General features: G+C 43.7%; 1 protein-coding gene across 1 annotated transcript; it reads right to left on the reverse strand.

Moving 5' to 3' along the window:
* Positions 1-706: 706 nt before the first annotated feature.
* Positions 707-13,883, reverse strand: LOC117424644 (voltage-dependent calcium channel gamma-1 subunit-like). Its single transcript, XM_034041227.3, has 4 exons — positions 13,506-13,883; positions 5,952-6,026; positions 4,153-4,290; positions 707-2,588 (listed from the first exon to the last, which is right to left on the reverse strand). The coding sequence occupies exons 1-4, from the start codon at positions 13,741-13,743 to the stop codon at positions 2,356-2,358; spliced, it is 684 nt and encodes a 227-aa protein (XP_033897118.1). The 5' UTR covers positions 13,744-13,883; the 3' UTR covers positions 707-2,355.
* Positions 13,884-15,930: the final 2,047 nt, after the last annotated feature.

Below are 15,930 nucleotides of genomic sequence, written 5' to 3' on the forward strand. Positions count from 1 at the left end.
GAAGGGATGGGATTCTGAGCCCAGTAGGTGTCCCCTTACCATGATGCATCAAAATGCAACAGTACTGTTTTGTTTAGTGTTTTTGTCTGATGGCTATTCCAAATCCTGCTTTAATTGCACAATTGACACTACTGAGCAACTGTTCTGAGCAGCTCCCCTTCAACAGTTCATAGTTCAGCAGTGCATATTTCAAGTTAGCTATAACATTTTATAAGTAACTTGAACTCTACAACTGTTTGGCTGAAAACCATTAAAAAAAGGTCTAATTAAGCAAATTATCAGTTCAATTAAGGATCTAGTTAAGGAATTGAGAGCACAGTTGGAATGAAAACCAGCAGACACAGGGGGTCCCCAGGACCAGGGTTGGGAGCCACTGCTCTAGAAACATGATTGAAATAATCTGTGTCTCCTACTTACAGAACAGCAGACTGGGTTTATTTCATGTGTGATCTGATCGAATCCCAGACCTCAATAGATTAGTCATTCGCTGTAATTTTCCTGAATGGAATTAAACACTGCACTGGAGCAAAAGGTTAGCCTGCATAGTCCAGTGTATTCACCATGGAATGCTTCAAAACAAGAGCTTTGAAGACATGTGACATGTGGCAAATAACATGAGACTGGTTCTGATCCGAGGCAGCTGCACAGAACGCAGTGTTGAAAACGTGTGCAGACAGTGCTGCGAAGATACAGCAGGAATGCCAGGTACTCTAAGATATATTTATTTTCATTAAAAAGACGTTTTAAAGCACATAAATATATATTACACATACAGTATCAACATTTACAAGGAGAAAAAAAAGATTAACGGTTTACTCAAGGAATAATCAGACCAGTGTTCAGTATTGCATGCCAATCAATTGCAGAAATGCAGCTGACAAACCAAGCAGAGTATATTCTGTATACCTGTCGGTATATACAGTATCTCTTGATTCATTAAGTTGTTCAGCTTGCTGCACTCTTACTCTTTTCTGGTAGCACAACATTGTGTCTCTAATCATTGTGCATCTACATAGTAAATACTTTGTAAATACATGCACAGTTAGAATGTTATGCATAGTTAGAATTTACTTTTAATGTGTAAAACCCTAACCCCCCCCCCCCCCCAAGCCTAAGGCTTTTCAGATAACGTTTGTGTACTTGCATATATCGTGCAAAAAGATTTACATGAAGTACATTGTAACTGTGCATAATCGCATTCTAACTGTAAGTACACGTGTATTTGCTATGTAACTACTATGTAAATACACAGTAATTGGTAGTTTCTTGTAAAGTGTTACTCTGTTCTGGTTACAGAAACAGAACTGCAGTGTTGAACCACAGACTGCTTCGCTGAGCCATGCATTTTAATCAAGGCACTGGAAACAGCAGAGAAACTGTTAAACGGCTGTCCTCATTCACAGATGCCAATGAGCCCTTGTTTTTACAAAGCAGTGTGTAACTACTGTACAGAACATGTGTTTATCGTGGCTCGTAATCATACACTGTGCTTGTTCAGTGTAGTTCTTAATTACCTTTCAATAGTGGAAGAAAGGGAAACCAGATGGACGTAACAGCATATTATTATCATGTGACATTATGCTACAAAGAATGTGCTTTAAAAAAAAATTACACATTGAAAGCCTAAATTCAATAGCGTGAAAATGGCTTCACATTAAGTAATGCTTTTGAAAAGAAAACAAAAGTGTATGCCCGCTAGTGTCCTGTACAAAGAGAGAACGACGGTTTAAAAAGAGATGGATTTGTATCCAAATCGTCTGCCAACATCTGCACCTGCAGACTCTGCAAGCTGCCCAGCACACACTCCACACTATACAAGCCTTCACTGTCTGAGAAAGACATTCAACCTGGCACCTGGACCACAGCGTTCCCAAAATACATGAATCAATGGTAATGATAATAATAAAACCTTATGATCTATCTATATCTATCTATCTATATCTCCTGCAATACTTTAAAAAGCCAGGGACTTGGACATTATCCAATGGGGGGGGGGGGGTAATAAATGAGTATATGCATACAGCACATACATGATTGACAAGGTTTTTGATTAATTTGGGCTTGTTAATGGGGCGGGGTTGAGGGCATCCGACTCATAAACTCATGAGATGGGTGTGGATTTCACTCCTCCCTGACCGAGTGGAGCACATGGCCAGATGATGGTCTTTGTTTTTTTTACTAAATGAGTTTACATTTTGTTTTTGTTACGACTCGTGTTGAAGTTTGCTTGCTGTATTTTATTTCTTTATTGTTAAAGTTGTATTATTATTATTTTGTTATTTTAGGAAGACGTCGTGTTTTGTTGCCTCCTTTTTAAGCACAGCTGGTTGCAGGTTGTCTCGTCCCGCTCTGCTGTTAGTCCTGCGTCTCGGGCTCAGCGTCCATGCACGTCTCCCAGGGGTTCTGGGGCATCTGTGGCATGGAGATGAGCAGCAGGGCGATCCCGCTGAGGAAGAGCAGGACGAAGGCAGCGCAGGCGCAGGCGAACGACCACGAGTAATAGTACTCGATCCAGATGGTCTCGTCGCTGTCGATCATCCTCTTCACAGACTGACGTATCACCTCCACTGAGATGATGATGCACAGACCTGGGGAGACAAGGGACAGGCAGGCGTGAGCTGAAGACTGGACAGGTCTCTTACTGCTACCAGTTAAAGCAGTGCACCCCTACCCAAAACTGGGAGCGCAGCCTCCAGCTGTATGTGTGTGAGCATTGAGGCGGCTGTTTGTATTCAGAGTAGAACAGAGAGGCGTTAGAAATCAGGTTACTCAGGTATTTTATTGCCTAGCAAGCCGAACGAACAGGAGCCCCTAAAAAAACATCTGCGTTCCCACCTAGTGGGGCATGCGTTAACTGTTGTTTTCTTACTTTTAACAAAGTGGTGCCAATGTTGCACGAGTGCAAAAACTCAAACGTTTCTGAGATAACAGGGTCTATTTTAATGACCTAAACAACAAGGGGTGTTTAACACTGCCCCCTGCCCCATCGTCCCATCATCCTGGTATTGAATTCAGTGATGTTAATAATTCACCCAGGCTGTGGGGAACACCAGTGGGATTAATACAGTTCAGTGGGAGTATTCAGACCTACTTCTGTTCAGATCATTTGCTTAGATCTCACTGATGCTGCTGAGCTAGAGTAGCAGCCACTGTTTTGTTCTGTGGTTTCCGTGGATACCTTGTATCTCAGCTAATCGCTGCCGTTGTTACTTCTATGTGGTTTCCCTGATTTATTCGTCCTGGCAGGAAGAAGTTGAGCTGATTAAAGGAGGGAGGGGGGGGGGGGGGGTCTGGGTTTCTAAAGCATGGCTCTGAAGTGATGTTTTCATCAGTTATAATGGTTGACTGTTCTCCCGTCACTGGAGGAATCTGAAGGAGCCATTGCTTTGTTCCGTGGAGGCGGATGTTGGCAGATGAAAATGGAAAACCTGCTCCTTAAAGAGTTATTTTGGGCCTGCCTTCACTGCGGTTACGTGTTTATCAAAGGGAGCGCAGAGCTACAGGACTGATGACAGCATGATAGATAGGATGAGTGGCACTGTCACCCAGAGTGGCTTTAATATGGGAAGCCATGCCAATAATCCTAATAAATATATATATATATATATATATATAAACTGACGATAAAATATATCTTTTAGAGTTATCGGCACCCGCTTAGCAGCGTGGTGTAATCAGGAGAACTTCGGTCCTGCTCCAGTCGTTCTGTCGTTGAATTTCAACGAACACCAAATGGATTCCAAACCAACAAAGTCATTCACTCTTTTAACACGTGTTGTGTGAAGTTCGAAATCCGTGGAACGGGCTTGTTGTTACAAAAAAACAAAATAACAGTATAAACAATAAAATGACTCTTTGTAAACAGCTGTGTGGTGGGAGATACGAGGCTGTGTGATCCAGTGGTTAAAGAAAAGGGCTTGTAACCAGAAGGTCCACGGTTCAAATCCTGACTCACTCACAGACTCACTTTGTGACCCTGAGCAAGTCACTTAACCTCCTTGTGCTCTTTTGGGTGAGATGATGTTGTAAGTGACTCTGCAGCTGATGCATAGTTCACGCACCCTAGTCTCTGTAAGTCGCCTTGGATAAAAGTCTGCTAAATAAACAAATAATAGTAATGATGCTAAAGAGCCCGTAGATACAGTGCTGTACCTGCAAAGGTGAAGAACATGCCAGCTGGCTTCAGGAGGTAGTCCAGGCTCTTCTTGAAGGACACCAGTGTGCAGATGGTTCCCAGAATCATGAATCCCACGCTGATGATAGCGATGGCCGCGGCCGAGATGTTGTACTCTGAAACAGAAGGGAAGGAAAATGAAGCCATCATTCCATCTCTTTGCAGATGTGATTACTCTAAACGCCCTGGGGTTTAGGAGCTGAGAGTAGCAATTACTGTACCTGGGATCATGATGGTGTGCCAGACAGAACACCCTGGGGTTTAGGAGCTGAGAGTAGCAATTACCGTACCTGGGATCATGATGGTGTGCCAGACAGAACGCCCTGGGGTTAGTGTTACATTATTTTTGTTGTTATTGTTATTATTAACGGCCTAATATGTTGTTTGTAACATGCATATATGCATTATTGGTTGTTTGACAGATCCATAAATTGTGTTGCCTAATAATATATATGATTCGACCAGGATACACCTAAACAACATGGTTTTGCCATTCTGGTTTTAAAAGGGATACATTGCATATGTATAATAGCCATTCAGTGTTTGTGCTTTCTTCATCCCGTATACCTAACCATAATGGCCACAGGGATTTCATCTAATGCCTAAGTGTAAATGTCACTGGGCACATGTTGGATTTGAATTCCGTGACTGAAGTGGCAGCTCATTGAAGGATGAGTTCCGCTGTAGAGAAAGTCTGTGTTTGCACTGCGATTTTATTATTTATTGATAGACTTTTACAAATAATCAGGTCATATGATTCACCCGTGTTTGACCGGGAAGGTTTACATAATGTATTGTGTGTGTTTTTAGAAGTCTGGAGAGCGTGGTGAACCAGGCAGGCTGACCACAGTTGCTCAAGACGGGGCACAGGCGATGAAACACTAAAGGCAGGGAAAATTGTCGGTTCCAGTCCAGTTTCACTGGTCCACTTGACTTTGTAGATCAAGCGTCTTCTCTTGAAAACAAATTCCTTCCCTCCTGGGCTAATTGTTCCAATTAACCCTCCTTTAATTAAAGATTGATAATTTAGGTGGATTGAAAATTGTCATTTAAACTCCTGGGACAAAAGCGAATTGAAATCTAACTTGTGTTTCAAACCAAAAGCGAATTGAAATCTAACTTGTGTTTCAAACCAAAAGCGAATTAAAAAGCCATATAAAATGTGTTCCTAAATAATGAGGCATCAATGCTTCCTTCCATCGGGAATACTGTAATCCACATCAGAATATACATTACGCTTGAATACTGGTGTTTAAAGGGATCTCTGACAGCACAGCTAGGGATTATATTTAAGCTGCTCTGACACTTGGTACAATGGTGATATAAGTGCTAGTATCAATGTTCGAGCTCCTAGCCTCTTTGATCATCTTCGTAGCGTGAGGCAGACCCTCCGTCCCTAAACACAGCGCAGATTCATCTGCTGCTTCTGCTTTTCAGAGCAAGGCGTATCTCGTTCCTCCTGATGGCTTCTGAAGAGCTCAGCTTACTCTGGGCAGTGGATTCAAATTCCAAACCATTACATAGCATTCTCGTAGCGCATTTAAAACCAACATATCTGTGTGCTACAATTTAGAGCAAGTACTGTACACCCAAAACCCAGGTATCGAGTTCTGAATGGGTGACCTAAAACCACAGAGGGATGAAGTCATGCATTACCCTCGATGAATCGTGACCGCTTCTAAACCACACACGTTTTGAATATTTCTATCAGTGTCTTTTGATGCAGTCAGTGTTCCAACGGCTTTAGCAGATGAAGCAAAGCAGGAACGTGCTTTACCTTTTTGGGTTTTAACTTGAAACATTTTTGCATCTTCTCCCGAGGTGAAGTGCTTGAAATAGGAGCAGTTTTGTTCTGTGGGGAAGAAAAAAAATAAAATAAAAAACATGTTAAGAATAAAAACATGTTGATGGTATTCCATAGTAGAGCTCTGGTAAACGCTGATATCATTTTATACTTTTAGTGCTGCTTTTTAAAAATGGTCCTTTTTGAAAAACACACTTAAATTAAACACTAAACAACAAAAACATAGGCCTCATTAACGCACTGAAGCCTGTCCTTCCCACAGCCCTGGGATTTTAACTCTATAACTGCAGATGTATACAGGTCTAGAAAAGATAACTCTACTCAGAACTGCTAGTAATTGCTAAAAGACCAGTACATTAATCTAATACACTAATATGTACAGCTGTACAAGTTTTTATTTGTATTTTTCTGGAAGCCACTACTAAGTTATTAACATCGCCACTGGCAAGGGTCAGCTGCTTGTACTGGTTCAACAAAGAGCCCAGTAACATTTGGCCCACTGGTATATGTAAAAGATGTAGTGATAAATGACAAGGGACAGCAGTTTCACATCTCGTTTGAAGATGTGCATCGCTGAGCTATGAAGAGCGGTGAGAGAGTCTGTCTGTAAAGAAGACATGCCGTTCTGCTGACCGGCGTGACCTGGGTCCAGCCGGCCTGTTCGCTCGCTCGTCACGGTCCGTCCTGCCAGCTGAGGTCTTCGTGACAGTTTCGTCCTCCTTCACTTTTGAGGAGCTGGAGGAAGTTCTTCACGCTACTGTTCTCTGCTGCCCCTCTCTGGGTGAGATGCTATGGGGAGCTGGGCTGGTTTGAACTGCTGCTCAAGCTGCCTCAGTCCACCGGATAAAGGGTCTGGGAGCTGGGGATCTCTGAATCGCACACTCTGGTATGATGGCAGGGAGGGCTAGTGCCTGTGCTCGGAGGATATTCCTGCATGGATGGCAGGGTAGCAGAAATGGACACGGGCAGGCACCAGACCCCAAGGAGAACCCTATCGCTCCCTATGGAAGGATATCTGTGTATTAAGTGAGGTTCATCTTGAAGATCATGGCTAGAAATGCATTTTGTGTTGAATCCCATCCAGTACTTGTAGATCGGTGGCTTATAACTAGAGAAATCTGTTTGTTTCACATTATTCTTGATATCTTTTTATTTGTGGATCGGCCTTGCATGTTCTTAAAATCCAAGATCATTTAAACAATATGCATGGCACACACTCATTAGCGTAATGAGCACAAAATGCACAAAAAATAAACTGTGCATATTCCAGTAATGTAAATGATTTCCAAACGAATCATTGTTTAAATTCTAATTGTAAATGCAGCACCCCCAGGCATCTGCAAAACACGTGGTTCAAACCAATGATATCCCAAAACTGTGTCCAAGCAACCTAATCACTAATTACCATCCTACTCCCCCCTCCCCAATACCAATATGTGTCTCTATTGATGTTGAATAATCATCCTCTGGGCTTTTGTGAGCAAGACCTGTGTGCCGGCTAGATCCAGCAGAGGCAGGAGAGGTGGCCCCTTCTATTATACCTATTACACAACAGATTAGTGCTGGGGCGAGTTGTAGGGGTTAACTCTTTCAGTGCCAGGTTTTGCTATTTCAAGCACATGGTGTGACGCTGATTACATAACATGCTGTAGCTTCAATCTGAGTGTTTATCAAGGAAGGTTACTGAGCAGCAGTCTGTCTTGAAGGGGGGTAATCCGATAAGGACCAGGGGTACAATTAATAAGAAGTTTAGTAAGATAATAGCAGCTAGCTTTCTCTCTCTCTTTCTCTCTCTGGAGTTCTAGTGTCCCCAACTCTACCCTTGTCCGTCCGCAAGTAAACTAGAAATCGACTTCCTGACCACCCCATTCCTATCACAAATCAGAAAGAAAAGTCTCAATGGTGAGAGAGCTCCTCGCAGACCTAGCCGTGCTTCTGCATTCGCAGACTGAGCCATGCTTCCGCATTCACAGGGTGAGCCGCGTTTCTGCATTCACAGGATGGCATGGTGCCCTGAACTCCAGTAACGTGTCGGACCTTGATTGATCAGTTCACCAAGGACTAGCGCACAGGGTGTGTATTGGCTTCCAATGGAAACTCTAATTAACAAAGCAGGTATAAGGTGGCTAGCCTATCCACTTAAGAATTTAGCACAAAGGGAGGATATTATACTTACTGAAATGTGTAAGAAATCCTTCTATAGAAACCCCCTGGCTTTATGTAGTGCACTGTGTGGAGACGACATGTAGTGCACTGGGATACAGATTCAGTCACAAAGAGGATGTCCTGAACTGTGCTGCGCTTCCTCACTGCACCTCAGCAGACTCATTGCCTCAGTCTAGCATCTCACCCTAACGATACTCTTTCCCAATCCCAGGGAAGCAGGTTAGTGCCGGTCTGCAAGGTGCCAGGATTGGCGTGGGACACAGTGAGCCGCTGTCCAAGTAACACAATTGGAAAGATCTGCCTGGTTGGTCTGGTGGAGCAGCATCCCTCACAATAGTTTCCCATGGTAAGTGCATGCTTTTACTGTGCGTTTACCACACTTTGCTCTGCTTTACCATACCACGAACAAGAGAGATAATAAAACAGTTGAGATACCATCAGGGAGCCGTTATGTGATTCTCCTGGATCTGATGCTGCACAGGGTGAGCCTTTGTTAGCACTGAATGCCAGCCCTGCTCCTTTACACACACTGTGACTGTACTGCACCACAACTGGACACTAGACAGCGGGCTCTTGGTGTGTCCAGTTTCACACGTCGGTCAGGATTAAATTGAGTGCCTTAGCTTGCGATTGGGGCAGTGTTGGGGTGTACAGTATGTTTGCAGACTGCTGCTGGTGAGGGTTGGAGTTGCTGGTGTAATCTGTTACAGAGCACGTTAAGGGCTGTTATTCTTGGCTTTTTTTTTTTTTTTTTAAGCCGTGCAGAAGCGTGGCAGTGGGTTCCATTTCTGAGCGAGTGCAAGAATAAAGGCATCTGGAATCTGACTTGCACTGACTGCAGCTCGCTTTCACTCAAGGATGTTGTTTGTTTACACACACCTCTGTTGTGTTAGTAAATCTGGCCCTGTCATTTTTATATTACTCAAAAAAACGAAACAAAATTAACGCTTCGTTTTAAATGGCAACTTACTTTGTTTACGTTTATAAATAGGTAACTATATATTTCCTACCCATTTAAGGGAAAAATAATTAGTAAACAGGTAATAAACAAAACTAAGTGCCTACACATACAAAGCATATATTACTATGTTTAGAATACAATTTTAGAAGCTGTCATCTGCACCAGATGAATGCCCTTCTTGGTTCGTTACACTTAGATTCCTGCTGCAGTCAATTATCCTGCTGTAATGCCTGCTTTGTTGGGTCTCATTTCCTAATTAAAAAACTGCTTTCAAATCTTGAGCAGATGCTGTCAATCAAGCTAATTTGCAGACAGCTAGCGATCAAAGCTGAATACAGAGCTCTGTACTGTAGGTACAACTGATCAAAGCGAGGCTGTGCTGAATACAGGGCTGTGTACTGTAGGTACGACTGATCAAAGCGACGCTGTGCTGAATACAGGGCTGTGTACTGTAGGTACGACTGATCAAAGCGAGGCTGTGCTGAATACAGGGCTGTGTACTGTAGGTACGACTGATCAAAGCGAGGCTGTGCTGAATACAGGGCTGTGTACTGTAGGTACGACTGATCAAAGCGACGCTGTGCTGAATACAGGGCTGTGTACTGTAGGTACGACTGATCAAAGCGAGGCTGTGCTGAATACAGGGCTGTGTACTGTAGGTACGACTGATCAAAGCGAGGCTGTGCTGAATACAGGGCTGTGTACTGTAGGTACGACTGATCAAAGCGAGGCTGTGCTGAATACAGGGCTGTGTACTGTAGGTACGACTGATCAAAGCGAGGCTGTGCTGAATACAGGGCTGTGTACTGTAGGTACGACTCTGCGATCATTCAATTTAGGATCAGCTCTTGCCTTGATCAGATTTGGCTTTTCCCTTGTAAGTGTACCATAGTTTAATAAAGCATACAAAGATGTATTGTTACTACATTATAACTCCTGTTTAACTGTAGTACTGTTGTTAGACTGTATCTGAGACTGCTGTTTCCGAATGCAGAAAGCTTTTAGTAACATGCCCAGATACTGCATTTGCCAATACCCAGGATTATCCTGCTGTGCTGTTCACTCTCCTGGATTGCACCCAGCAGTGTTTGCCAAGAGAAGCTCCAGAGGCAGCCTTTGGCAGTAGGGTCCTCCTGTGCTCAGCTCTGCCCCCAGACCCCTGCCCTGACTGCCCTGACTCAATCACCGATCAGGGGGAGCCATCTCAACAGTCTCTGAACCTGTGGGCATTATTCACTGGACAGAATGTCACAATGCCTCAGTCAGAACGTCAATTACTGACGAAGAATCAGAACGCACCAGTCACTTAACACAGGGTTGGCACGCAGGTTTGCAGGCATTGTATATTTAGCGAGCAAAGCAATCTAAAGGGACACTCTCCATTAGACTGAGATTCTGAAGGAAGCGGCAGAGTCCAGCCAGGGAGCTCTTTTGGGGTCAGTTTCAATAATCTGCTTATTAACATGACTGCATGCAATAAAGCGTAAAGAGGTCTGCGATTGAGCAGGCTCACCAGTGGAAGGGTGACAGGGTTTAGATCATTAAAACAGACCTTAGTGATATCATTACAGGCTCCCCTTCCTACAGTTCGTCACTTCTGAGAACTGAACAAATCACGACACCAGCATTTGTCCATTTAAAAAGATGGCTCGATAAGTTTAATGACTAGGAGCGTGCTGGGCGCGTTTTTGGCACTAAAAATATTTCTAGATGTTAAACTAGTATAAGGAAGAAGAGGAGCAGGATATAGAGGCTCATGCTGTGTCAAGTTGACAGCTTCAAAGAACCGTTCGCCCTTTGGCTTAGTTTTTTGATCTTCTGACAGCTCCATTAATTACTGATCCCTAGCAGGGCGCTTCCGCATGGAAAGAGGTGCAGAGGCGGTGGCTCGGACCCTCCTACAACGTGGAATGAAAAGCTACAGCTACCAGTGAATTACAGTGGAAGCTCAGTGAATATAGTACTGTCCCGATCTGATGGAAACAGGGCTAAGAGTTTGTGATGCCCAGGGGAGAATCACACACAAGCATGGAAATGTAATCATTTTTAACATTGCCCTCCAAGCTGGCAGGACCTCATTGAGCGGAGGGATGATGGATTCAGTAACTGCAGGCAGGTGTCCAATTACCGCTCTATATTGAGATTTTACAAGGCTTACGGGTGTAAAGTATTATTTTCATTTAAAGCAGATGGCCTCTCTCTCTCTCTCTCTCTCTCTCTCTCTCGGTGCATGGGACAGAGCTGAGCCATTAACCTTAAGACCCGAGCAGACCTCCCAGTGAATCAAAACCAAAAGTGCACCTGCCACTCAAACGGCATTCCTCCGCTATCCACAGAGTCACAGCCTGGTAGCCCAGATCAGGAATGTCTTGTTCCCTCTGGAGAGGAGTGGGTATCCAGGCTATGGAAGGCCGGTACACATGCTCACGTCACTCACAGGGAGCTGGGACTTTTTTGGTGCAAGATTGGCTCTCTATAGGGCTCCTTCATTATAGGGACAGCTGGTTATTCTCCCAAACCTACATTTATCCAGTCAGCCATATGCTGCTTTTATTTAAACAACACGGTTCCTCTTTGTTTCTGCCTTGGCATACACTTCGCAGGCTCTGTGTATAAGCAGTCGTAGGACCTGTGATTACAAGACGTGCCACTTCAAAGATGAAGAACTAATCTCTTCCCAGGGCTATCTCTCTGCGCTTTGAGAACTCTGGGAAGACTGCAAAGACAGACACTGGGAGGGATTCTCCGGGATGTGTTTACTGTTTTTCACACTAAACGGACAGCTACACAAACCGTGCGTCCCTCACCTGGATAGCCAGAGCCAGGGGGATTGGATTAGTACATGCTCTGCAACTTATAACAGCTGGAGCCCAGGTGTGAGAAACACAGTCATGCAGACCAGACGTGAGACCACACCCTGGCACCGAGCCCATTTCTTTGCCTGTCGTTTTGGAATTTGACCGCTTCTTGTTTGTCATCACATGTGTTCCTAGAAATAAATTTTTAGGCTCTGATTTTAGCTTTGCGGGTCAACAGCTGCCATTCATAAAACATTATGCTCTTGACTTTCAGCATCCTAAAATAAGGCAGGATATTTTACTATTGAACCCAATCATTAAAACATAACTCCATCCACAGTAACAGGCAGGTTTTAGGGGGAAGTCTGTCCCTATAACAAAAACAACTACCAGTGAACAAACTGGTCAACATGATCTGCTTTCTGGAAAGTACTCAATAGGTATAACACTATGGACTATAGAAAGAGGACACCAAGGAATTGGACATTTTAGTGGAAAATCGAAAGCTCTGATGTTGGTATCAGCACCATTTCATTTTCAGGCATAAAATTCCCACAAGACCCGTGTTCAAAGTGCAAATCTGCATAAGGCTTCCTAAAAATGAGAGCATATGGCTTGCGTCCTCTGCTGTTTGCGATTAAATGGGGAATCCCCCCCCCCTGCTTCCTCTTAGTGAGCTAACCATGCGCTACACCTTGCAACATGGCATTCACTACATGCGCTGTGCAGCTCCAGCAGATTAATCACATTGAAATGTGTTTCCGACATCATTAATTCATTAAGCATAATGGCAAAAAACAGATTGTCTGTAGTCTTTTGGTCATAGTATATCTACTAATATTTTTTTTTTATTCTGTTTCCATATATAGTCATTCACACTGACCCCTGGGCAGCTCTTTATAAGGATCATCACATGTGAACATTGCCAGCCTTGCAGCAGACTGCTCTTCACTTCCTTCAATACGGGACGGTACAGAATATTACAGAAGGCTTCTCCAGCTCACCAGCTTCTACCAGTAAAAGCACTCAGATAACAGTCATCGTTCTATACGTGCTTTTATTCCATAAATGTAGAAATTAAAATGGAATATTTTGAAAAGAATATTCACAATAAGATAGCCTGTCGCTGTTTAATCTCTCCTGAATGAACATGTGCAGAGACCACGCAGTAAACACTATGAGGCTGAGCCTGAAGTAATGATTAAACAGTTTGATTGTGCATGTGGAGTGCAAGAGTTGGAGAGGCTGTGTCTGGCAGTAACACAGCCAACTCCAGCCATGTTTGGGGCAATACCTGCAGCCACACACACACACTCGGACACACACACAGATTCCCAAGCTTGTCCAGTGACCCTGGCTCTGTAGTCTGTTCAGAATGATTGAGTCATTTTTAAAGGTTTTTGAAGAAATGTCTCTGATTGCAGCAAAGCAAAGTGCTGTAAAGCATAGGTATGCAAACCCAATAACCAACCACCAATCCCTTACTGGAACTGCGCTAGTGTTTTAAGTTGGAACACCAAGCTCCATTCGCTCTCTTTGGAATTGCATTGCAGTTCTGGTCTCTCCACATGCAAGAGTTTAGGTACCCCAAGTGGTTCTTACCTCCAGGAAGGCTTATAGGTCCACAGCCCTTTCCCTTGGGGTCTGGCTCCTGAATGTAGATGCTTTTTAAACAAAGTCTCCAGAGTCCGAAATGCGCCGCCTGACAGGTGGTGTTGAGCCTCTCCACCCGGGGGCTCAGGACGGCCCAGTGATCGGTCACCACGGCTGTGAACATGGTGGCGATCCCCACCAGGATGATGAAGAACGCTATGCGCACCTTTGTCGTCTTGTCCTCCATTGCCCCTGAGTGTTTGGATGCTCTCTCGTGGCAGGCTTGGTGGTCTCTCTGAATCCCAGCTCCCAGACAACTACTGCTTCCACAGCCTGGCCCCGTGTGTGAACGCACCCTGTGAGCACTGCCCTAGTTTTCAGCCTGGAGGAATCCTGTTTTGGTCCACAGCTGTTGGTGCATGTCAGGAAAGTTGATGAGCAGACTGGCTGCACAGGGAGGGTGGGGCGCTGGTGCTATTAATGTCCATGGTGAATTAAGTCTATGGGATGGAAACTTCTCAGATTTCAGCAGAGTGCTTTCTGCACTTGCTTCTTGAGACCAAGCACTTCAAGATGGGGCTGTCTTCATAAAACATAGTGTGGGGTTGCCCGTATATTTGCAGAAATATATGAGCAACCTTGATTTTGTTGCAGATTGCTAAGCAAGTTGCTAAAATCATTTTGCAAGTCCACTTCCTTTCTAACTGCATTGGGCACATTGCTAAAAACCCATGCTGACCTTTTTTATGAGCATGTCACTAATTGGCTGAAGGAGACAGTAGCTCCATGTACAGGTTTATTCTGTACAGGCTGGGGAAGCTTTGCATCTCATTACCTTCCCTGCCTTGTGTGGAAAACTCTGTTAGTTACTGTATTTCAGAAAAAGCAACAAGAAACAGAAGCCGGTTTGTAATTTAATTTTTAGAGCAAGATTTTTGTAAAGCCTCTGCAATGAATGATTCAACAGTTACTTCCTTTTGAAGAAATCCCAGGTCAGATCCTTGCAGATTCAGTGTCTGTTCAGTATGAGAAGCAGAGTGATTACATCTCTTTCTTCAGGTTCACTCGCACAGCAGCTCTGCTCTGATTAGAAATCCTGGCAAGGCCAGGGCTGCTCAGGGACTTCAGTGGGAGTGACGCACAGCGAGAGAGAGAGAGATTTCATATTTGTGTCATTCTGGAACACAGAGTAATAGAAGTACCAGAAAGCCCCTTTAGATTAAATAACCCCTTTACTGATTCCCAATCATAGATTACCCCCCTACATAAATATACTGCATGATCAGCACGCGTTGCAAACATGTGCTTGTGAGTCATTAATGGAAATGCTGCATTTAGAAAAGCTCAAGTAGAGCCGAGCCCCGTCCGTGCTGTGGAGTTCTGTTGGCAGGTGAAATCCTGGCCCTGCATTCCAGTCATGCGGGTCCCAAGCTCTTCACGAGCCATGCATGCTGTGTGCCCCACCCGCCACTTAAATAGAGTGCAGGTAGCATCTTGCAAACGAGGAAGGAGAACACACCCAGGCAGTGCACACTGTCATATCCTCTGTGGTGCAGACCAGAGATACTCCTGGGTTTATGTGTGCAGTACCACACCGTCCCAGGGCTCGATTGATTTAATATTACAGTCTTGAAATGTGAAATGAAACCTCCAAACTATCCGGAGCCTCCATGGGACTGTTGATGAGAGACACCCCTGGATCTCACTCATTGAGGGGTGACCCCTCGACCCCGGTGATTGTCCAGATTCTCGTTTAGTGCAGCTGTCCCCCCACACTGAGACGCACTGCCAGGTGCTCATGTATGTCTCCATGTGGGGAGCGGCAGTCTATCTATAGGGGTGAGGAGTCTTATTCTTTCAGACTCTGGTGATACAGGGATGACAGAGTCAGTGGTGGCAGCTGCTTCAGAATTATACGGCAGCTAGTTTTAATGACGGCGTTTCCTTAGAAAAATGTGAAACAATTTCTTCAATAATTTAATCATTGGAATTTTATTTTATTTATTTTTTTTACTTATTTTATTATTATTAAAATATGAGCGCGCCACTTGACAGGCTGATGGATTGGTTTTAGATGAACTCGTTGATTATGAATATTTCTTTTTAATCCACTGTGTTAATGAAATGGAAAAAGACATTCAACAGGAAATTACAGTCTGGTTTTCAAGTTAAAAGGACATTGAGGTTGGGTCTATAAGGATTTATAAATTGAGTATTTCATTTGAATATATAGATATATGTATATATGTACTGTATATGTGTGTGAGTGTGTATATGTATGTATATATATATATATATATATATATATATATATATATATATATATATATATATATATATATATATATATATATATAATATATTGAAAAGGTGCTGAATTAGATCAGTTTTATTGTTACTGGAGTGGTGCCCACTGGGAAATCTGCTTTCTTCT

This window comes from Acipenser ruthenus, chromosome 19 (genome assembly GCF_902713425.1).
Source record: "Acipenser ruthenus chromosome 19, fAciRut3.2 maternal haplotype, whole genome shotgun sequence".
Taxonomy (NCBI): Eukaryota; Metazoa; Chordata; class Actinopteri; order Acipenseriformes; family Acipenseridae; genus Acipenser; species Acipenser ruthenus.

What these genes read in the sequence shown, in the direction of transcription:
- LOC117424644 (XM_034041227.3), bottom strand. Translation starts at nt 13,743, where the DNA reads ATGGAGGACAAGACGACAAAGGTGCGCATAGCGTTCTTCATCATCCTG. An exon ending in TCAAGTTAAAACCCAAAAAG is followed by an intron (nt 4,291 to 5,951) that starts GTAAAGCACGTT and finishes CTTCTGTTTCAG; the next exon opens with AGTACAACATCTCGGCCGCG. An exon ending in CATGTTCTTCACCTTTGCAG is followed by an intron (nt 2,589 to 4,152) that starts GTACAGCACTGT and finishes TTGTCTCCCCAG; the next exon opens with GTCTGTGCATCATCATCTCA.